Source organism: Neolamprologus multifasciatus, chromosome 12, assembly GCF_963576455.1.
Source record: "Neolamprologus multifasciatus chromosome 12, fNeoMul1.2, whole genome shotgun sequence".
Lineage (NCBI taxonomy): Eukaryota > Metazoa > Chordata > Actinopteri > Cichliformes > Cichlidae > Neolamprologus > Neolamprologus multifasciatus.
Window position 1 is genome coordinate 29,791,488 of NC_140450.1, and position 24,387 is coordinate 29,815,874.

Below are 24,387 nucleotides of genomic sequence, written 5' to 3' on the forward strand. Positions count from 1 at the left end.
GTTTGGTCCATTTACAGCATCCTGCCATGCGATTGCATTTGTCTCTAACCATCAGGAACCCTCACGTTAACTTTTATCGAGTGGAAAAGTGTTAGCGTTGATTCCTCCAGATTCACCGCTTATGTTATGCTAACATAGCTGTGTCGCTAGCGATCACGTAGCACATCATTATAAACCAGCTAGCCCAACTTCAGTAACCTTACAAACGTCACTCCTGTTTAGTTTCCTGTCTTCATTTATGTTGGAAGGGATAGCAGAGCTGTACGTTTGAATTTTTTCAGATATCTCTCAGTCAGAACATGCTATATCATGTTCAGGTAACTAGCGAAACTAGCGAGCTAACTTCCGCTAACTTCCTGCTATATTCTAACTCCGTTAAGTGTAATATATTCTGTTTTCATGGGTGCGTGGATGTTAAACTTCATAGTTACACCTGGTAAAGCAGCAATGCTGATCGTTTTATTAAAGATGAAAGAATTTAGACATTATAACTCTCAGTGATGCTGCAGTGTTTGTTTGACTTTGGGACCTGAGGTGGACGGAGTTTAGGACCCAGATTACTCCCAGATTTACGAGCGCCTTAGTCCCACAAATACGGCAATAACGACGGACGCTTGCATGCTCTACAAAAAACTGTGCTTTATTGTGTATCTGACGGACAAACACCAAACCAGTTCCACATCACTGAAGTGGTACCATTTTTACAAACTAATTCTGGTTCATTCGCTTCACTGAGCAATCCTCTTTCTCCCTTCTCATTCTCCGTTGCCGCCATGCTTTTTTTGGCCATGTGCGTATCAAAACAAAGGCACTGCGCATGCGCGTTTTTACCCATCTTCTATCGCGATATTTCATTTTCTTATCGTTGCCTAACATTGTACCGGTATTACCGTGAACAGTATAATATGTCCCAGCCCTACACCCCGTCTCTTAGTTTCTCAGACCCCCAACTGAACTGAAATCTTCTGTTACTAGTTGCTTGATCTGGTCTTTAAGGTTCTTAGACTTGGTTGTTATTTGTTTTTCTTTTTTTTGACCTTTTGTTTACTGCTTCTTCTTCAGACTTGCTTTTTTTTTTCACTTAATCTATCAGGCTTCAGTTTTCTGCTTTTTGGGTCCTGTATTGGATAGAGTTGACTCTATTTGCATTCTGCCAGGATCCTATCCTTCAGACAGGAAATGTTAGAATTATCTTCTAAGTTGAGTCAGCCAAAGTAAAGCCATTCAGTGTTAAAGTGCTAAAATGATATGCTGTTCTTCCTTTGTTATGCATATTACATGTTTGAACCCTATTTTTAAAGCTCTTAAAAATAAATAAATGTGGTTCTCAATCAAGCATTTTTCTTTTCTAGGGCAGTGACGACGGCGATGTGGACAAGAATAAATGCTGCACACTGTGTAACATGTCCTTCACCTCAGCGGTTGTGGCACAGTCACACTACCAGGGTAAAATCCACGCAAAGAGGCTAAAACTACTACTGGGAGAGCAGCCTGCCATCACAACCAAAGGTATATCCCCTGTTAAAAATTCATCATGGGTATCAATGATGGAGGAGCTACATGTGTTCAAAGGGGATTTATAATTGAGAAGAAAATAATTAAGGAATAGGAGAGACAAGTTATAGTACTTAAGGCTACCAACAAGATATGTGTTGGCAGTCTCGTAGATGTATATGTGAAATTAAATATGTGACAGATCGGGTTTTCTGTTCTCCCTATATTTCCATCCCTACTGTATCTGAGCTTTGGAGCAATGCAATAGGACAGACTCTTAGATCAGTGATCCAAAATGTCACAAATAAAAAGAGGTGCTGTATGGTCAGTAATACTGCGGGAGCCCATAGGCTAGACCAGGGGTAGGGAAATCCAGGCCTTGAGAGCCGGTGTCCTGAAGGTTTTAGATGTGTCCTTGATCCAACACAGCTGATTTAAATGGCTAAATTAGCTCCTCAACATGTCTTGAAGTTCTCCAGAGGCCTGGTAATGAAATAATTATTTGATTCAGGTGTGTTGACCCAGGGTGAGATCTAAAACCTGCGGGACACCGGCTCTCGAGGCCTGCAGTTCCCTACCCCTGGGCTACTCCTGTAGCATACTCAGGGAGATGAGGAACAAATTATAATTATATATATAATTTTATGTTGTTTTTCTGCCTGCCTTTGTGCTGAGTTTTGAAGTATACAATAGTTTAGCTACAGAGACTTCATAACAAATAAATCATAAGACTTATGAAACTGTGTTATGTCATGGAAGCAACTCAGAATTAAAGAAAATGGTCTTTGTTTAGAACACTTGATTCCTGATTTCTTACTTTTTTGCATATTTGTCACACTTAAATATTTTAGATCATCAAATGCTAAGGATGTTATGACCAGTTATTAAGTTTGAATATCTTTTTCCCTTAATAAATGAATTCATCAATTAAAAACATCATTGTACTTTGTATTTACTCAGGTTATCTTTGTCTCATCTTAAAATTTGTTTGATAATCTGAAGCATTTAAATATGACTAATATGCAAAAAACTCCATCCATTCATCTATTTTCTTCTGCTTATCTGGGGCCGGGTCGCGGGGGCAGCAGCCCAAGCAGAGAAGCCCAGACCTCCCTCTCCCCAGCCACCTCCTCCAGCTTCTCTCCAGCGTGTCCTGGGCCTGCCCCGGGGCCTCCTCCCTGTGGGACATGCCCGGAACACCTCACCGAGGAGGTGCCTTGGAGGCATCCTTGTCAGATGCCCGAACCACCTCAACTGGCTCCTTTCGATGTGGAGGAGAAGCAGCTCTACTCTGAGCCCCTCCCAAATGGCCGAACTTCTCACCCTATCTCTAAGGGAGAGGCCAGCCACCCTTCAGAGGAAACCCATTTCCGCCGCTTGTATTCGCGATCTCGTTTTTTCGGTCACTACCCACAGCTCGTGACCATAGGTGAGGGTAGGGACATAGATCGACCGGTAAATTGAGAGCTTTGCTTTTACAATCAGCTCTCTCTTCACCACAACAGACCGGTACGGCGTCCGCATCACTGCGCCCGCTGCACTAATCCGTCTGTCGATCTCCCGCTCCCTTCTCCCATCAGTTGTGAACATGACCCCAAGGTACTTAAACTCCTCCACTTGGGGCAGGAACTCGTCCCTGACCCGGAGTGGGCACTCCACCCTTTTCCGGCTGACGGCCATGGCCTCACATTTGGAGGTGTTGATTCTCATTCCCAAAAAACTCAAAAAGGGGAAATCAGGAGCGGTATTTACTTACATATACTATACATACATACACACATATTAGCCACATTAGATTCCAAAAATTGATTTGTGTTATATTTTAATAAAATTGCTTTCAACATCCATACATCAATGTTTTAATTGCTTATCCAGTCTTGCTGTCATTGCTCTGAATATGTATCTGTTAAATCTTTGTTTCAAATTATTACATTATCACAAAATATGGAACTTTTTATGTGGACATTTCACACACGATTTGTCCTGTGATGATCTGCACCTCAGCAAGAGCAACAAAGATACAGTTGAGTACCACCTGAAAAGGGTACAAAAGGTACGCATGATGGTCTGTGGTTTGTACTGTTGCCTGGCAGCAAGAAGGTCCTGCCTTCAATTCCACCATCTGATCAGCCTTTCTGTGTGGAGTTTGCATGTTCTTTCCATGGGTTCTCTCCAGGTCCCACAGTCCAAAGACATGCAGTTAGTAGGTTTGGGTAAATTGATGATTCTAAATTGCCCATAGGTGTGAATGTGTGAAGCGAATGGTTGTCTGTCTCTATGTGTTTGCCCTGCGACAGACTGGCAACCCGTCCAGAGTGCGCCCTGCCTCTTACCCTAAGACAGCTTAGATAGGCTCCAACCCCCCCCCCCACTGAATTGGATAAGTGGAAGAGAATGATTGGATGTACCATGGGATTGGATCACGGTCTGATCTTGTATCAGCTGATGGAAAGATGTCAGACTTATATCTGATAATCAGTATAATATGTATTTTACCTGATATAATTCAGGGTCTAATTACGTGCCAACAGCAGGTCACGAGTTGGTGTGTTTGCATGTTTCCTTATTGCATGAGTCTTTATGTGTGTTATTGAGAGTTAATCACCAGCTGCTCTTTACCTCAGGGTGATCAAAGCCTGCTGCCGTTGTAATTTGCTGAGAGCTGCTTACCTTGAAATCACGTACATATTAGCAGTTGCGAAAATAATGAGCAAAGGTTACAGAGGAAATACAGCAAACATAATTTTAGATCAGTTTGAAGTCCAACACCTGAGTCCACAGTGAGCAGCGTGGATGTGGGTAACTGAGCTTTGTTTGTTTCCTGTGGTTTGTTGGTGCTCCAGTTGATCGGGTCATTGATATGCACTGCAGAGCTTTGTGTTTTACTTTGTGCTCTCACTGCTACATTTCTTTTAATTTGTTGGATGCATTCAGCTGGCTGATAAGGCAATGCATTTTTATAGTGGTATTATCTGAAGCCTCACATTGTTGGACCATCCTGAGTTTATCCAGCATTAGTGCTGCCTCAGGCACTGCAGCCTTTTTCCCCTCCCAAAGTGGGAGGATTGAATCCATAGATTGGCACAGAAACCTCTTGTCTTTGAGTTCATGTTTGACTTAACCTTCTGGCTGAAAAACCTGAACAGAATAATTTCTTTCACCGCAGGAGTTCTAGAACAGCATTTGCACTTAAAAGTAATGGAAAGGTCCTCTGTTGCGTTTTCTTTGTATTGTGTTTGTGAACTGAAAAAATAACAGGACAGATTATGATTTAAGTGAGGTCGAAATATTAAAGCTCTCGAAACTGTGGTAGTGATCACCAAATGCTGCTGCATAGTGGCACTTCCCTGTGGTGCATTGACAGCCTAGTTTCCACATGTGGTCTCTGTGCTTTTTTATTCTCGGGATCTAAATTGATCTCTTGCTGCTCATGCTTAGCTGGTTCAAATATTAAGGATCTGAGGCAGTCACAGAAAAAAGGCTTGATGCCAAACAGAGTTTTTGTAAATTCTCAGTTCAGTATTCCTGTCAAGTTCACAGTTATACTGCTAAAGAATAACTTTTCACTCTGTCTCACATAAGTCATTTGTATTACACTTTTCTCAGCGTTCTAAGCCTTTTTAAGCATAACTTAAAAATAACAAGTTGCATTAACATCAGATTTCTGGAAATATGATGTGTTTAGGATGTGCATTACTTTTGTTCTGCAATAATTCAGCAAAGATGGCATGAACTTCACCTCTCAGGATGCTGGGATGCAGATTGTGATCACAGAGTCCATACATGGCATTTCCCCATGTTCATATATAGTCAATCTAATTGTATTGTCTGTTTACAGTAAATACCACTGAAGTGTGTTTTGTCTCTCGTCCTTACTGCTGTTCACATATCCCTGGTGCTGAAGTGCAAGAAACAGTATCTGAAATGAACTTTTTGACTCACCGCCCAAGGGCACTGAAAAAATTCACTTGTTAAGCTCATTTCTTTATTAGGCAAACTGTTAAGTCAGCTTTTTGTGTCTTATACATTTGTTTATATATATTTCATTGGGGTAATTTGATATAATGCTGAATTCAGCCATAAAGAAGCCAATATGTGAAGCAAGACTTTCTAAATATGTTAATCAAATCAGGCCTCAAGAAGTCTTGATCTTCACCATCATCATCCACTCTGCTGTCTACAGCCTTTGTAGATTTAACTTTCCAAATAGAAAATCTACCTAACGTGTGGTGCTTGATGGGTTGTAACATGTAACATGTATGCAGTATGTTATTTCTGACATCTTCTTAGACACTTAAATGAAAAGAATGGGAATAAATAAATAATTAGACTTTTGGTTAAAATCCATTTACAAAAATATAAATGTTTTGTTTGGAAATGTCTGGTATATTTACAGAGGACGTTATTTCCCTCCTGCTATTGTAAAACTGATTAAAACAGAATAGTGTGAACCCAAATGCACTAAGAGCTCAGATTGAATAAAGAACAAAAAGTCTGAATGAAAACTTACAGGAGGTAGCAAAGCCTCACAGATGAAGAAAAACAGTGTTGCTGAACAAAAAAGGAAAATAAAATTTAAAAAAAGTCCCAGGGAACGTTTCCAGGGGAAAAAAACAGGAGAAGATTAAAAATGCATGAGGACACAAAAATCCAAGCAAATCAGACAACTGGGGACAGTTGGGACAGGCTACTGGCTGGAAAACTGGGAAGAAGACCTCAGGCACAAAGCCTATCAAGACAAGTCAGGCAGGTCCAAAGGCAGAGCAGACTAGCTGAACTGTTCCAGAGGGCACTGTGACTGAAGGGCAGACTGGCAAGACTGGTTAGTGGGGGACAGGTTGAGCAGACAGATGGGACTAAAAGCTACGATCCAGTGACAAACACAGAATGACTGGAGGCTGGGCAGAGAGCATTCAGCAAAGTTCTGCACAGACTTTTCAGATAACATTACACGATAGCATGGCGCCTAAATGTTCAGATCCTAAAGGTTTAAATTTAATCCTGATTTGGATCTAATCTTGTTGGTCATCATTGGCTGTTTTCACTCCTTTATATCTCGCCAGCAGGTAGCTCAGTTTATCTTCTAATCTCTCATTTACTGTGATGAGTGATAAACAGAGAACAGCCGTGTTTATTTAAGGAAATATCTATCAGTTGTATTAAGAAGTTCATGTAAAGCAAAGGGCTTTTTGTTGAGAAACTGTGTATTTTATCTCAGACTGTGATGTTTTCTAACCTTAAATAGCTTACATCTAACATTAACTAAAAAGTATAATAAAACAAAATTAGCAGTTGTAATGCAGTGGAAGGTAGCTCCAAGAACACAGCCAATGAAGATGTATGTCTATGTCTAGCATCTACTATGTTGTTAATATACATTGCACACTGACTGCAGACAGCTGATTAATGATGTAAAAAACTGGGGATAGACATGATTTTAGTTTGGTGGTTTAATTTGAATGATTCAGGTTTAACAGGAAACGTTTGGAAATCTTTGTAGTGCTTTAATGTTCAAAAACATCCATCCATACTCTTATTCAGATCAGGGTCATTGGGAGGGTGGAGCCTATCCCAGCATGCAGCCGATGGCAGACCAGAGTCAGACCAGATGGTGGATTTGAACCTTCTTGCTGTTGAGGCAATACTTCAACCACCATGCAAAAAAAAAAAAAAACCCAGACTGTTCAAAATGGCATAATTATATCTGTTTAAACTTTAATGGTAAATGGACTGGTTCTTATATAGTGCTTTTCTACTCAAAAGCACTTTACACAACTTGTGCATTCACCCCAGCCCATTTTTCTAAGTGCTTCTTTATAGCTAACATTCACACACATTCATACTCCGATGGATGCATCGGAGGGCAATTTGGGGTTAGTATCTTGCCCAAGGATATTTGGCATGCAGACTAGGGGAAGCCAGGAATCGAACCACCAACCTTCCGATCAGTAGATGACCTGCTCTACCACCTGAGCTACAGCCACCCCGAAAACCCAAACATCCAAAGAAATAAAGAGATACCTTGACTTTAGTTTCAGAGGACTTCACGACTGTTTGGTTGTAGTTGTACTTTAGACATATTGTGACTGCTGAGAAATTCTGATGTAGCCCATATGGAAAAGATATATATAAATCTTATAAAGTTTGTATCTGTCTTGTGTGAAACTTGTATGAAAAGCATACAAGAGTGAAAACAGATATAAGATCCCTTGAAAAATTATATAATGAAACTTGTATGTTTTGGATACTTACTAAAACAATATATGAAAGTAATAAGAAAGTGGCCACTTTCATGAGTAAATCATATACATTTTTACTATTTCTTTTCCATATGGGAGTGTTCAGACAGCACCCTTTGCTTTTCTTTCTGCCACATGTCAGTGACAGACATAGCCATTAACGAGGCCATCTGTGGCCAATGGTTCAGAACAGAGGCAGAACCGTCTCAGCCAAAAGAGGGGGAGGCACAGCTATCAATCGCACTGACATCCAACAAAGTACCAGGACACCACGGAACCTCTTCTCCACCTGACAGACACATTAAGTTTTGTTGACTGAAGTTGCTGACATCCATCTTTGGGGAATCATTTGTATCACTGAAAAAAATCACTTATTCAGTGCTTCTCTTGCATCTTTTTTAGTGTGAAAATGACAGAAATGAAATTGAAACCACTCCATTAACCTTAGACTCATATATTACCCTGAAGCACAGTGAATTTTTTTATTTCTGTCTGTTTCACTACAGATGGGTTCAAACCATCAGAAGAAAAAGAAACTAATAGTAAAAATGTTGAGTTCTCATTACCCAAAAAACTCCAATCCTGCTGAAATAAAAGAAATGTTAGCTTAGGTTATTTTATCCTGTGGAAGTGTAATTTAAATCCTCTCTATTCTAAAGGCACCCAGATCTGTCACAAATACATAATGTCATAAAGATAAATCCAGAGTGCCGAGAGGCCCCAGCTATTGATTTCTGCATAAGTCACATCAGCCGACTCTGTTGATCCAGTTGCCTCTCGGGATGCGTCGTTGTTCTGCTGGCTGTCAGCCAGCATACAGCTGCAAAAACTTCTAGCTCTCCAAGCACTGACTTTGGTGTCCACACAAGACATGCTGTGAAAAAAAGCCTCCAATAACACTAATGAGAATTTATAGCATCATGGGAGAGCATCATAAACTTTACTTGATGTTATTTTTGCCTTTGAACAGATGCTGTACATCATCTTCTTGTGCCCAAAATGCCTATTCGAAAACCCACGATGAACATTCGAGAAATGCACTGTCATCAATCTCTAGTCACAGACACACACACACGGAAAAGTCCTGCGTAAGCGATTGTTCTCAATTTCAAACTTTTTGAAGATGCGAGAATTTCATCTGACAGTTGAAATTAATCTTTAATGCTTTACCTGCAGGCGCAAAATTACACAACGCTTCTATAAGCTAACCAGTAACCCTTGCTTGCCCTTTTACTTGGGCACCGTTGTGTTAAATTTGAATATTTCCACTGACCCACATAGCTCATGCTCAGCTGCACACATTTTCTGTTGAATGAACTGCTGGTGTTGCAATGTATTGCAATACGCTTTCTATTTTAGAGCGGAGGCAGGCTAAACGAGCGTTGATCTGTCAATAGTACTTTTATATAATCACAGCCATGTTCATTTTTGTATTTCTTCAGTCGCTATTTCCAAATTCTGGCTTGTTTCCCATCGTCTGTGTCGTAAGAACAATAGCTTGCATGAGCTGCGTTTCCTTTAACATCTGCAGCTTAATGTGGGGCTGTTTTGCTCCTGCACTAATTTACTGAGAAGTGATTTAGAGAAATCTGGAGCTAAATTGTTCATATTGTAAAATAGCTGTTCCCCTTCCATTACGTTTAACTGGGGACATTATCTTAAGACTTTAAATGTCTTTGTCTGTTAGCATATAATCAACAGCTAGCCTGCATGAATCATAACAGCAACATTTAAAGCTCCTGTATTTTTATATTGCTTTGTGGTTCCCTGCTGTTTCTCAAACTATCTAATGGGACACTTTTAGCATTTGCAGCATTTTAGAGATTCACACATTTGCATTTGATGGATTTTACTTTCATTGTGTTGCAGCAGCTCTGCTCTGAGAGCAAAATGAAAGTGGAGCAATTAGAATGGAACACATGAAGAGAGCCGTATTATGTGGTCATAATTATTAAGTCCTGAATGACTGTAATCAGCACTAGAACAAAAGATTTTCCTTACATTTGATTAACTAAATTGTATTTTCATACATACATCTTTTTTTTGCATGGAGTTTGAAACAATCATTTCAGCAACAACGTTTATGAATTAACTATTATAACTTTCGTCATACGCAGACCTTTCATCTAGTGCCAAAACCCAGATTATTTTTCTGTGTTTTTAAGTTTTTAGGGGTGGGAGTTGGGGACAAGATGGCAATTTATTAAAACTCTCGATAAATGCCAGTAGTGTTATTGTGAGCATGTTAGAAAGTCACTGTGGTGAAGTATTGTGTGAGCGCAAATCCCCAGACAGCGCTGACAGGTGTGATTAGTTTACAGAAATAATGCTGTTTTCTAAACACAGGTGCTGTCAGTTCATTTGAATATAACATACCCAATCTACCAAGAGCAGAGCAATTTTGAGCAAGGTCACAAACTAAGAGATGATATTCATCTCCCAGTAAACTAAGCGGACAGGTGCAGAAAAGCATATAAATATAAGGCATACCGTGTACGGTAGAGTCTGGCAGAGAGAGTCATTATAATCAAAATAGGCTTTGGTAATTGTCTGGCTCCAGTATATAACTGTAAGCTGTGAGACAATATGATGGCAGTCCATTCTACAGTTTATTTCAGTGTTGGTGTGTGTGTGTGTATCTGTAGCTCACTTACTGTCAAAGTGCATGAAGCCTAATGCAAAACCCTTGTGCGCTGTCCATGGTCCTGAAATTCTAACGGATAAATTTGACTGTAATAAAAACTTAGTTAAAGAAAAGTGTGTTTTTAGAGTTTGTTCATGTAAATGCATTGATCAGATCGACGTCCATCCACCATTCCTCCTTTCTCTCCGCACTTCAGCAATTTTGTGTTGAACCCATTGCACAGGCTGTGAAATTCCTGCTGCTGAACCACAGTATGTTGGAAAGAACCCGGAGTTAAAAGAAGTTCAGTTGCCGCTGGTATCGTGCGACTCTTTTAGGTTCTGGGTTCTAGATCTAGGCTCTGAGTTCACTGAGCAAATGTAGGAGTAGTTCAATTGGCACAGATAGAGAAATGTCTCACTTTGCTTGCACAAAAAAATAAGACGTGTTTTTTTTGTCAGTTTAGTTAGCAGTAAATTGCGTGTCACAAATGGTAGTAAATCATTTTGTGTGTATTCCTCACCCTATAAAAAAAAAACCTTCCAAAAGAATCTTCCCACCTCTTGCACACAATTTCCTAACTGCAGTGTTTCTGTAAGTACTGACAGTAATTGTTTTTAAACCAGTTTGTGCTGGTGCAACCCGTTGGTAAATCTGGTTAGTTACCTCGCCATCTGCTAGGCATACTTCTTAAATGTGACCTAGTCATTCTGTTTGGACTGCCCTACAAGATGTATTAACTTTAATAAATAGAACAACATCAGCAACTTTGACAAAGGCAATAAAAAAAAAGAAAACATCCTGCAAGGGTTACTCAAAAACTTAATTTTCCATCCTGAAGCCTTTCTCATTCTGCTGAACTAACTAAACCAGAGGTGGACTCAGCAGCACACTGGGTTTATAGTGCTGACAGTCACCATGAAACAAAAGTTACCTGTAAATAAATGTAAAGGGCTTACAGTGGTTGTTTAAATTTGCTATATATCCTGACACAAACAAACACACACACATATTTTTTTTCTTATGTCTTTGCTCTACCCTATTCTGCGTATTCGCTGTTATCTATGTGTTATCTATAGCTGATATCTGTGCAATATCAGATGTAATGCCTGCCAGATATAAACTGCTGTCACGACTTATAGAGTCAAGGAGGATAAACGCCTAGAAAATCCTGATTTTAAACTATGTGAATATAATCTCATATAACCCCAAGCCTTGCTTTAATCAGGTCAGATATCTCTGGCATCTTATTACAGATCAAATGACAGATATGATGAGGATATTTATAGGCCCAAGCAATCATCCTCACATGCAAGTTTGCAGTCTAGTGTGCAGATGGAGTGAGGAATTGTTGTGGGTTTAATGTATATAAAGATATACAGAAAAGCTGAATAGAAAATCCGCTATATGTTTTAAACAATTTACATTTGTAATTATGTTTCCTGTCCATAGAATGTCAGAGAAGTGGCACTGATGGTAATTGCCTGTTTCATTTCATGCGGCACACATTTTAAAGTGTCCCTCTTTAAAGCGCAGACTGTGGGAGAAAGGAAAGATTTCTGTATCTTCAAACAGCCAACAAGCAATGCAACACTGAGTCGGATCATTTGACCCGTCTGTTACCTTCTGTGGCCTCCTGCTTTACTTTGCCTGACTTCAAATGTTTCGCAGCAGCTGCAGGACGATGTGATAAAACTTAAGCAGATGTATTCATGTATTCTTTTACTTTAGTTGTAAAAATAATCTTGCCCAGAGAATATTTTGCATTTTTCATAGCTAATTTAAACATCAGCTTTAGGCTGCAGTAAAGTTTACTGCAGTTTATTGTTTGTTGCATTTAAAGCAGGGATGTCACTCATTTTACATTGTGGCCCACATACAGCCCACACTGGTCTTTAATCCTTAAGATGTCTTAAATGTCTTAATTTTAAAAAAAAATGCAATTTCAACAGTGTCTCAGTTTTTGTATATGGCAAATGTAAAATTACATAAATAAAAATTAAGAAAATTATCTTTTTTAAAACTGTGAACACACTTCAGAAACAAACATAACACAATTCTGTAGTAGATAGTAAAAAAAATAATGTTTCTGCCATTTAATTTTTATGTTTTATTTGTTAAATACTTTGGTGTTATATGACTGACCATACGGGAGGTATTTCAAAGTGGAAAATCTGTAAAACATATAAAAGTACAGTTAAAAGCTCAAAATGTATGCACTCGTCTACATTTCATATTCAAAGCCTTTGAGTGGGACAGTGGGCTGATTCAGGCCCCTCGGTCTTATTTTTGACACCCCTTAGTTAAAGGATGTCTTTGGTTCAGCCTGTATTCCAAGTGCAATGGGAACCAAGCCTCATTTCCAAACACATGGACCAAGCTTTGAATTGCACAAACTGCAGCTTTGCCCTCAAGTCTTCTGTGTTTATTACTCAGAATTGTCTCAAATGCAGCAGGCTTAGTACACTTGTGCCCCCCGCCTCTCCCCCTCCCCCCCGCCTCTCCCCCCTTCCACTTTAAAGCATTTTAAAGTACAAATTGTGACGATGGGAAACAAATTGAGGGTGATAATTAACTTCAAGTATGAAGATTTGCTTTCCATTCAGAGATTTCTCTTTGACGACAAAAGGAAAATCTGAGAAAACATTTGAGTGGTACATGTCAGCAGGGTTTATATTCAGAGAGGGTGGAGGGGTGAGGGAAAGCACAGCAGGGATCCTCATTGTAGGAAAGGGTCAGTGAATGGATTTGGAGCACTTTGGTCCCGTCTTCTCACAGAAGCGGAATCTCTGTAGATTTATGACTCTGTTTTAAGAGTTAGAAGATTTCTACACTGCCCTGTTTCTCTGTCTGCTTATAAGAAATGCCATGGGGGGCAAAATGAGACACTCTGCTTCAGCTGAAAATAAATTGTTGCATTAGTGAAAACACGAAAGTGTGTTTCTGTTCGACTTTGAGCAGATGAAAGGATTGCCTTGCTGTGCTGTACATTTAATTTTTAATGGATTCTTGGTATTCTCTTACTAAGCTGGTCAGTAATGAAAGAAGTGTTCACACAAACAGCAGCAGAAGAGCTGCATAAATAAATCCAAATTAGTTTTAAACTGGGAGCTGACACAGCCAGCATCAAACAGCAAAAGCTTTAACTGTGGTGTCAAAACCTCAAAAAACCAAAACCTCCCAGCTCTTTCTACATGTTTGAAAAATTCCCTAACAAATTACAATGTATAATGTATGAATTGTATTTATATTAGTGTCCAAAAATGGCTGTTTACAGCAAACTGCTGTTCATAATGCAGGCTGAGCACAATGTGTGACTCTTTTTTTTTCCACCTGTCCTGTTTGGCTCTTTTGCCATCAGAATTATTGTCCAAAGGCAAAGAAAGATGTCCAACGGATTTACTTTACCAAATGGACCATCCCGGCCTTGCCGTATTGGTCTATTTGATTCACCTTTGCTTTTATTGTTTATTGTATTTTCACTTGCTACACACGGGACAGACATGACTGGGGGAAAGAAAAGGGAGAAAGAAAGAGGGAAAGAAAAACAGTGGGGAAGAGGAACGGTGATACAATGTGTGACTCTTGAATGTGACTAAATTAGAATAATGTGACTAAAAATGACTCATGAGTGTGTCCACAGAAAAGCCTGCATGGAGGTGTCTGTTTTCCTCAGGTGTTTTATTTTGAGCTTCGTGCTTTCCATTCGGTTTTAAGCCGCTGTTTTTTTCACTGTTTGAATCACTTTTTACATTTGATTTGCTTTTTTTGTTTCAGTACACCCACTTCACAGGATTTACCCTGCACACGGAAAATGGTGCTTGAGCTTAACTGGGGTTAAAGTCCAATTTTTCCTTCGCATGTGACAACTTAGGAGTGAGAACCGACTCTCACTGTTGTCTAAATCAACACCAGGGGAGCTCATATGATTTTTGGCTAGTTTTCTCCCGTGATCTCTGGTTAATCCAACACCTCAACTCTATCTATTCATTTTCTTAAAAGCTTATCTCATTGAGGGTGGCAGTGGGCTGGAGTATATGGTGTGAGGTCACCACAGTCACTCTCACATCCACAGCAGGCTAGAATCTGGACTGTAGGAGGAAATCGGAGTATGAGGCGAGAACCTGAACAGGATACGTGTGCAATAGGGGTGCAACAATACTCATATCGATATTGAACCGTTTGATACAGTGCTTTCGGATATGTATCGAACAATACAAAATTTTTAATTTATTTTATCAACTTTCCTTCTGACAATGCTGTGTTGAGCGCTCAGTGGATCTGCGCTCGACAGTGCAGCCTAGGCAGAGTAGTCAAACTCAGATTCACTGAGCGCAGGGCAAGCTAGCAAGACAGAAGTTAAGCTCTCGTTGCAACATGGCAAATTGAACCTCCCCCACCCTCATTCAGATCTGGCGTTTGGAACTATTTTGGTTTTCATGTGAAGTATGACCCTGAAGGTAAGCGCATCATGGACAAAAGTAAAACAGTGTGTTGGATGTGCAATGCAATGCTCAATTACATGGGTGGGAACTAGTGTGTTAGTGCAGTTAGCTCGTTAACGTGTTGGCCGTCCAGCCCCACGCACGGGGAGATCCGTGGTAGCTCGTTAACGGAGATTTGCCGTGTTGTGGCGTTAACGTCATTTGAATAAGATTAACGCTGACAGCACTAGTGGGAACACAACAAATATGACTGCACATTTACTCCGACATCATCCTAGTGCAAAGACAAGTGGAAGCAGACAAAAACAACAAACAGGCATGCTACAAACTTTACCCGAGTCATTTAGACAGCCGTTAGCACATGATTCTCCTTATGGGGACCTGATATGTTTAATAGAGATTGACAGACCACGTGACTTTCGCGCATTGCATGCCGGTAACTCGTGGCAAAAAATCCAAGTACCGCATCAAATGCAAGCATTTGCAGCACCGCAAAACGTTCATTCTCCGGTTCCAATACCTTCTTGCTTTTTCTTTGCCCCCCAAAAAAGTTATGTACAAAACGAAGGACAACAATGCCGGTCCGTACAAAGACAGACTTGATGAAAAGGCAAAGAAAAGATACGAGGAAAAAAATCAAAGGAGTGAAAGGTTTATACCCTTACGAGCACAGAGTGGACAAAATACGTTAGCATGCTGCCCAACTTTCACCACGCTCATATTTATAATCATACGGTTCTTGGAGTGAGTGAAGTTTAGTAACTTCAGGTCACTGCAACAAGCCCAAGTACAGTTTACCGACGGATGGGTACAGGACCTTGAAATGCACCATGTAGAACGAAAGACCATCGTACGTATCATAAGTTTACCAGTCTCACAAATCGTCTTCATAAATACACATTTGTTAACCGTTTATTAATAGGACCTTTAAGCTAAACGGTAATTAATAAGTAGTGGAAATAATTTCTGGTTCGCATTACAGAAATGTAGCAGTGACAATAATATTGTATGCTGTAATCGTACTGGGCAATTAGAGATACAAAAAAACCTGTTTTATCCTGTGAATAAAAGTATATGTTTTTGTCAATGTACCATGGTAATAACAGAAGCGAAACGCAATATTGTGTCAGGACAATTCACTATTTATGCACAATAAACAAATGAGCATAGCGCCACAATTTCTGTTCAGCGCCAGACTTGCTTGTAACCTATATCACAAATTATGTTATAAAAAATGATGTATTAACTACAACAGAAGACTGACCTTTGTGGAAATGCTTGGAGCAGACTAACCTGTGAGCTGGAGTGTTCTGTGAGTTATATTTGGTCTTTGAATGGCTGTAATCCAGGCCATCCGTCGCCTCTTTTTACTTCGGAAACATGGCTCGAACAATTTCTCTTCAACGACGTAATCCGATAAAAAAACGATCTCTTTACCCGTCGGCTTCCCGTGGCTGTCATGCGACCGGCTATTGCAGTTAATAATACAACAGCTTCTTGACAGTTTTTTGTGTTTCTTTTTATCGCTGTGTAACTGATTTCAATTGAAAGCCTGCATGCGCTAGTACCTCTTGCCACGAGTTCCCAGAAGTCTTTGCGGTTTTACCCTTGAATGACGTCACATTTTCAATCTCTATATGCTGCTGAGAATATAGCCCAGAAGAAGCATATAGTATAGCTTTTATTTTGGAAAGAGCCATTTCTCTGTAATAAACTCTCTTTCCCAAAGATGAGTGATTTCTCAATCAGATAGATTTATTTTTTTTATTATTTTGTTGTTTCAGCAACATTAAATTTAAAAACTGTACTTTGGAGTTAAAATATATATTTATAATTTTAATAAATGACAAATTAAAAAAGCATGAACATTTTTTTTTGTATCGAAAAAATATCGAACCGTGACCAAAGTATCGAACCAAACCAAACCGGGAATTTTGTGTATCGTTGCACCCCTAGTGTGCAATCGTGAAAACATGCAAACCTCACACAGGTATATCCCAGCTGATGAGCTGAGGTCTTTCTGTGCATTTCTGTGCAAGCTTGTGCTAACAGCTGCACTTCTATACCAGAATCTGACCCTACCATTACAATGTTGCAGCAGAAATCATGACTCACCACACCACGCATGTTCCAGTCTTCTGTAATCCAATTTTTTAGGAGAGCATAGTCTCATTTTCCTTTTTCTGAGCTGAAAGGAGTTGAAACTGCCATGGTCTTCTGCTGCTGTAGCCCACCTACTTTAAAGTTACATGGCTTGTGGATTCAGAGATGCTTTTGCATAACTTAGTTATAACAAGTGGTTATGTGAGTTACTGTTCCTGTCCTATAAACGCAAAGCACTTTTGCCATTGTCCTGTTACCGTTGGTATTAACAAGGCATTTTCCATCCAGAGAACTGCCGCTCACTGAATAGTTTTGCGGACTATTCTCTGTAAACCTTAGAGATAGTTTTACAGGAAAATCGCAGCAGATCAGCACTTTCTGAGATTCTCAGACCAGTCTGGCAACAACAACCATGCTGCGTTCAGAGTCACTTACTTTTCTTCAACATTCTGATGCTCCGTTTGAATTCCAGCAGATCAACTTAACCATGTCTACATGGCTAAATGTAGACATGGTCAAGTGCCGGGTGATTGGCTGATATGATATTTGCACTGATGAACAGTTACACATGCGCACATAATAAAGTGGCCGGTGAGTGCATATTCGTGGTGCCCGGAGGACGGATTCTATTGATTTGGTGAGATCAGCAGAGTTTGCCTCTATTGTTATCAGGAGTTTGACATTAAAAGCATCTGTCAAGCATTGGATCCAACTGTACTTTGGGTTTATCTAACATCTTGGTATCAGTGTTATAGGTTTACATGACTGATAGCCCACCTGCTCTTTTATCTGTCCTTAGCTGTTGTACACAGCCCCTTAATAACTGTTTCCCAAAACCTATTTACCTGACTATTTGAGTTTGGCAACGGCTCGTGTCTTGAGTCTTTAAATAACTGGTTGATTCAGTTCGGTTCGATTCTCCATTCAGTTTTATTTATATAGCACCAAATCACAACAGTCACCTCAAGGTGCTTTATATTGTCAGGTTGTAAGAACAATCAAACAACTCCCTATGAGCAGGCACTTTGTGATCATGGGAAGGAAAAACTCCCTTTTAACAGGAAGAAACCTCCTGCAGAACAGGCTCAGGGAGGGGCGGGGCCATCTGCTGTCATTGGTTGGGATTGAGAGAAACACAGACACAGAGAAGAGTGGATTTGAGAGCTAAATTCTGTGTTTGCAGGGTGAGTACCTGCTAAACTAGACCCTGCAGAGCTCTGCCACATCCTGCTTTACTGTCAATTAATAAAGCTTCTTAAGTACAGTTTTTCTAGCATAAAACTTCAATTAGAAAAACTGTACAAGTTAACAGGTGACATTGAAAATGCTTCTGTAACCCTGCATGCTCTTTTCTAACAATCTGACTACAAACTACAAATCTGAAAAAGTTAGGACAGAAAAAGCACAGGGACATGCAAATCTCACAAACCCACATTTCATTTACAATAGAGCATAAAAACATATCGAATGCATAAACTGAGAGAACATACCATTTTAAGAAAACTATATCATTTTGAATTTAATGCCAACAAGTCTCAAAAATGTTGGGCCAGAGTCATATTTACCACTGTGTAGCATCCCCTCTTGTGGATCTGCAGACAGCAGAGGGTCTATCAGGCCAATAAACAGCTGCTGTGTGTGTGTGTGTGTGTGTGTGTGTGTGTGTGTGTGTGTGTGTGTGTGTGTGTGTGTGTGTGTGTGTGTGTGTGTGTGTGTCATTGGACTAAACAGCTCCGAGGCTGCTAGTATGAAATGTGGCATGTGTACTGTCTGTTTGACTTTATACAGCAAGACCGTCAGGCTCAGATGATTCACTCGGTTGTCTCTTAAAAAAATGTTCATTTCAGACATCATTGTCAAAATCATTAAGTCTCTACAAAAAAATAGGCTACTTTCCCAGATAGTAGTTTTTACTGCGCTCTCTGCGCTTAGCGCAATGTTTCAGCTCTCGATTTTATCTCTGCGGAAAAAAACTTTCCACGTTTATCCAGATGATACTTAAACCTGTAACATTGAGAAGCAGGGCCCTTTTCATTGAGTTTAAAGTGTCCTTTACACAGCAGGTGCCACATCAAGCTGAAGCCATCTGTCTCTTAGTGATGGTGACGACCCCTGCCTTCTGAAGTGAACTGAACCCTCAATCAAAGCACCGAGGGGTGTTTAACAGTGTGGATTTAATGATGCTCTAAATGGGAGGAAAGGCTTTCAGTCCTTTATGTGCCTGCTGGGTTATTTGATGCCAAAGACCCATCCTGTAATAACACAGTGTGTTATGAGTCAGGAGCCACATATGGAAAGTAAAGACTTTAGGTAAAACTGGTGGGCTGCTAGACAAATGGCCTGGACACTCTGTCATAAAGCCTACTAGAAAGAATATTAAATCAGAGTGTGATTATGCTTTGCTGGAGGAAGATACTATATGGAGAGGCTGCACTGATGATGATAAATACTCTTTGCTTAGGCCATATAATCATGCCCCTCTAATTCCTGGCTATTTGCAGCAAATTATTTTTCCAGAGTCTCTCCTCTTTTGGGAATTTTTCACATGAGATAAATTTAATCGAATAATCTACACTGTTTGACGTGCAACAGAAATCTAAGAGCCACTTACCAGAAATCTGTCAAGACCACTATAGTCAAAACAAGGCTGACATTTCTATCTGCGATCATTTGTATCTGGTGGTACGGCCCAGTGCTGGGAGGTGTGAAAGGAGGAGGTGGGTTGAAAAGCAGCTTGCAGATGAGCATCAACTGTGGGCAGACTGAAGCACTGTAAATTCACTCCTGCATCCAAATCAGATGTGAATTCAGATGTGCCAATCACCTCCATGGCCACAGGTGTTTAAAATCAGGCACCTAGGCATGCAGACTACTTCTACAAACATTTTTGAACAAATGGCTCGCTCTCAGGAGTGGCATTATAATAAGATGCTACCTGTGCAAAAGTCCAGTTTTGAATTTCCTTACTACTAAATTTTCCATGTTCAACTGTTAGTGGTAAGTCGTGATAGAATGGGGTCAGCAGATCCTGAGGCTTTCTGCAGAGTCATTAGCTACATACAGGTGTTCAATTAAATATGTGTGCACTGCCCCTCGTGAACTTTTTATTTTGTTCTCCATTTAACTGATAAGACAGCTCGAGAGATGTTGACAGCATTGTAGTGATAATTAACATGTTTACCAAAACTGCTGTATTAAATTTAAAACAATATTGGAGATGCTGCCTTTCTTTGAACAGTCTGGAGTGCAGGAGTGTACTGTGAGAATAATTAACCTTCTTTCTGTTCTCTCACGTCTTTATCTCAGCAAACAGTAAACATTTAACCTCTTTTGAGTTCCCATTCACTCTAACTTCTTTCATTCTGTCATCACTGTGTCTGGAAATCGCCTGAATGTTATGATACCAGGAGCTGTGCTTTTGGGGGAGTGTTGTATCTGAGTATTACGCTTTTAGTTCTTCGTAAATTTAGAGCTTTTTTCCTGCTTTAATCCGAGGCTGCATTAGTCTGCCTATAGATTTCCTAGTAGAGTCTTTATATTTGGGTTGCAGAAATGCAATCCCCTCTCTTTGAGCAAGGCGTTACATTTCTCTCAGCTCCAGGGCTGCTGTTATGCTGCTGACCTCTGACCTGCATGCTAAAGCAGCTGCAGGGATTAAATTGAGTCTGACAGTTTACATTGGCCTATTATAGTGGGGGTCACTCTATAACCGTAAAGTCCAACATTTAAATCCTACATAACATCCTTTTGCTGTGGAGGGAGAAATGAGCCAACCACTGAATGTAAAGTGTAATGCAAATGGCCTCACTGAGGGCCAGCTGTGCTCAGCAGACAGCGAGTCCTGACACTTCAGGCTCCATACATCCTCTCTCCCGCCATGTTTCTCACTGGACTTTGCTATTTTTGAAATGTTGACTGGTGTAATGGAAGCTAATGGGACAAAACTAAATGTTGACTTAGGGTGAGCTGTGCAGTGGAGCGTTAAAGCTGATTAAGCTGATAGGGCTTCTTCGTGTTGGGGAGTGCTTGTTGCAGCACGTTGCTCGTTCGGGGGTTAATGCCGTCATCCATGCGTGAAGGCACAAGTGGGCAGCCCCAAGAAGAGCTGGCTTCTCTTCCGTTTGCCAAGTAGAATTTAGGTTTTCCTCTTTAGGCATCTAATGGAGATAACAGCTTGTTATTCACAGGGCTACACTTGCACGGCCACAGTTACGTTGCCGCTGATCAGTGCTCATTAAAGCCGTCACATTGTGCTCTGTCTGCCAGCTACAAATCTTTGCTTTAAAAAAGCTGACAAAATGTTGCTAATGTAGCTCATTTTAAAGTATTTTTTTCCTGGGCAGTGTTTTTCCTGAGCATTTATAGTTTCTCACATTTGTCTTTGCAAAAATGTGACATTTTGGGTTATTATATCACCATTATGTTCACAGCACCCTTTCAGGACTTATACATTAGGTTTACTGTTTGACATAAGCCAAAAAGACATAAAGTGTCATCATGATGCAGAACCCAAGTTAATTAGCTGGATTTCAAAAGCATTAAAAGTCATGTCAGACATTAAAATCAAGTTATGGTCTAGAAACACAGAGAACACTTTGTTCTTATTATTTGTGTCCTTAAATTTTGTTGTTTTGTTTTGCTATCAGTTATGTCAGTCCACGACAACTAATGTCAAAAGTCTGTTTGTATCCATACAGGTACAGTGTACCCAGTGTTAAAAAGGTATATATATTCCCAAAAAGTTAAAAGGTGTTTCTTGGTTTAAATAATTGCAGTTTGAGGAGACAGTCTGTTTGGGGTCTAGTAAACAAACATGTTAGCATATTGATTTAACACTTAGACTTGATAAAAAGCATTTGGGCAAAATTCAGGAAGAAGGTTTTAGGTTCAGTCTTTGCTTTGCTGTCCACTTGTCTGGGGCAGATATGAGAGAAAGAAAATTCAAGGGTTCAGTAAGAACAAGCAAGTATTTTACAAATGCCTCCCTGTTTCAACTTATTAAATAATATATATATATATTTTTTTTTAAAAAGTCATTCTTTAACTTTATACTAAAAAATGTTGCCAGGAATCAGAAGTGGTCCTTGAATCAAAACCACATGGGTACAAATTAGCACCCATTGTCGAATGGCAATACCTTAGAGTACTGTTTAAGCTGTAGTACCTCTTCATGCCTCTTCTTCATCTGATACAAAAGTGTATGAATAATAAAGATGAAAATTTGACTGTGAGGCCAAATCAGGTTAGTAGTTAGCCCACAAGCTACCAATGGTTTGAGAGTTAAGCCTAACACAATGGGCCCATTTTAATAAACCATAAAATCCCCCATAGTGTTTTAGATTCTCCTGAAGTAAGAGAGTGAATTCATGCAAGTCAGAGTGTGCTTTTCCCCTGAACAATCACAAGCTTTTTCATTTCGTAACCACTGGAAATGATTTCATATTTCTGACAGCTTAGTAGACAGTTCAGATCTGCTTCTTACGTTTATGAGTCCCAGTTAGAAGATAATTTGATATGTGGTTATGTATTTATTTTGTTTTGTTGTTTGAGTTTTACACCTATTTTTTTTCCAAACGTTTAAAGCTGTTACACACACAAAAAAGTTGACCTGGTGTTTCAATCTTTTACTAAAGTCACTGTGATTGTTTTTGCTTTGTATTTGTTTCTTCAAAATATGAAATTAAAGCTGTATCATACATTGTTAGTTTTTTTTCAGTCGTACTTCTTTCTCTGAAATTTGAGGTTAACTTAGTATAAGAAAGTCTGGTTTTCTTTAAGTTTCCTGGAAGACATTTCACCTCTCATCCGAAAAGCTTCTTCGGTTCTAAGAGTAATTGGTGGAGAGTTTGAGATCCCTCCCAGACGCCTTACTGCCCACTTACATCCCGGGCCATATGACCTCAGTAAATCACATGATAGGGTGGGGCTAGGTTTCACATTGGGTTACCTGAAACTTTGGCTAGTTGTAACCCACACCTGTTTTCACACTTTAGCCCGTGTGATTAGGTAGAGGATCAATAGGGGGTCCATGACCCTCTCGCGGACACTCCCATAAGGCTTAAAATCTGGGACTCTCAACCAATGGCTCTTAGAACTGAAGAAGCTTCTCAGATCAGAGGTGAAACCTCGTGAAACTTGAAGAAGTCCAGATGCTTTTCTTTCCAAGCGCCTTAGACTCCAATGACCTGGATGACTGAGAACCTTCACAGACTTAGTGTAAGAAAGTATTTATAGTAATTTTATGCAGCTTATCTGCGTGAAGAGCCAAATATGGAAAGTAGAGACTGTAGGTAAAACTGGTGGGCTGCTAGACAAATGTCCTTGACACTCTATCATAAAGCATCCTAGAAATAATATTAAATCAGAGTGTGATTATGCTTTACTGGAGGCGGATACTGTGGAGACTGATCAATATATTATTTTTCAAACTGATACCAACCCTGAAATGCCAATTTATTAGCCTTAAAAAAAAGCATAATCAGATTTCCCTAACACTTAAGTCAAGTGTAGTTACTTTTTTACTTGTTTATGTCTTGTCTGACTCTATTCACGTCATCTGGTTACTTTGTTTGTGGCATTCAAACATTTGTTTGCAAAGTGCCCTCTGGTGGACAGGCTATGCAGCATCAACACTCATGGCTGAGCGTTGTTTCTCTCTTCTCTATAAATCATTCGTAATGTTGTTACCGATAGATCAGCGAGTTGTTAATATTGGCTGAGAAAATTGACCCAACAGTAAATCTGCTGGGCTCTATCTGTCAAGTCGCGTACTGTGGTCATGTCAATTATGTAAATTTTCTGCTTTGTATAAGGCAAGGGGTTCCCAGATTACGTAAAATGCTGTATTTAAAAAGTAGTAGTGTCTTAGCAGATTTGTTTTATTTACAAAACTATCACTAGATCACCAAGAGACATCTGTATCATTGTTGTTTTACCTTCAGAGGCATCCCCCAGTCCTGTTAAGACCTCCCCAGAAGCATCTCCTATGACCTCCCCACGACAGCGCCGTGATTCAGACCGCTACTGCCAGCTATGCAACGCCTGGTTCAACAACCCTGGCATGGCTCAGCAACATTATGATGGCAAAAAGCACAAGAAGAACGCTGCCAGAGCAGATCTTCTGGAGCAGCTGGGAAAGACCCTGGACATGGGAGTGATGAAAGGTAATATGAATACATTTTCAGTACATCAGTTCATTTTTAAACTATGTTCATGCATTTGTGAAGGTGCATTATCAGATACAGTTTATAAACGAAGTTCAATAAAGGTTTTCCAGCCTTTTTAAGGGTAAAAAATTTTCATTAAAAATCTTATTGTACAGTATATACAGTTCTAATTTCTTTTGAGGTGACACATACCACCACTCACAATAAAAAAATCACAATGAAATAACTGTAAGCCAATAGCAGAGTTGCATTACTGTGAACGGTAATTTCACAATTTGCATTATTGCATTATCAAACAATATAACTATGTATCAGCC

General features: G+C 39.8%; 1 protein-coding gene across 2 annotated transcripts in view; it reads left to right on the plus strand.

Moving 5' to 3' along the window:
• zmat4a (zinc finger, matrin-type 4a) overlaps window positions 1–24,387 on the plus strand; it is a 187,297-nt gene that overhangs the window by 101,470 nt on the left and 61,440 nt on the right. For both annotated transcript variants that reach the window (XR_014877406.1, XM_085181642.1), the window contains exons 4-5: window positions 1,353–1,509; window positions 23,846–24,067. Coding sequence is in view for 1 of the 2 variants with exons in the window: in XM_085181642.1 (XP_085037768.1) it covers window positions 1,353–1,509; window positions 23,846–24,067 (379 nt within the window). In the remaining variant the exon portion in view is untranslated. The remainder of the gene's footprint in view (window positions 1–1,352; window positions 1,510–23,845; window positions 24,068–24,387) is intronic.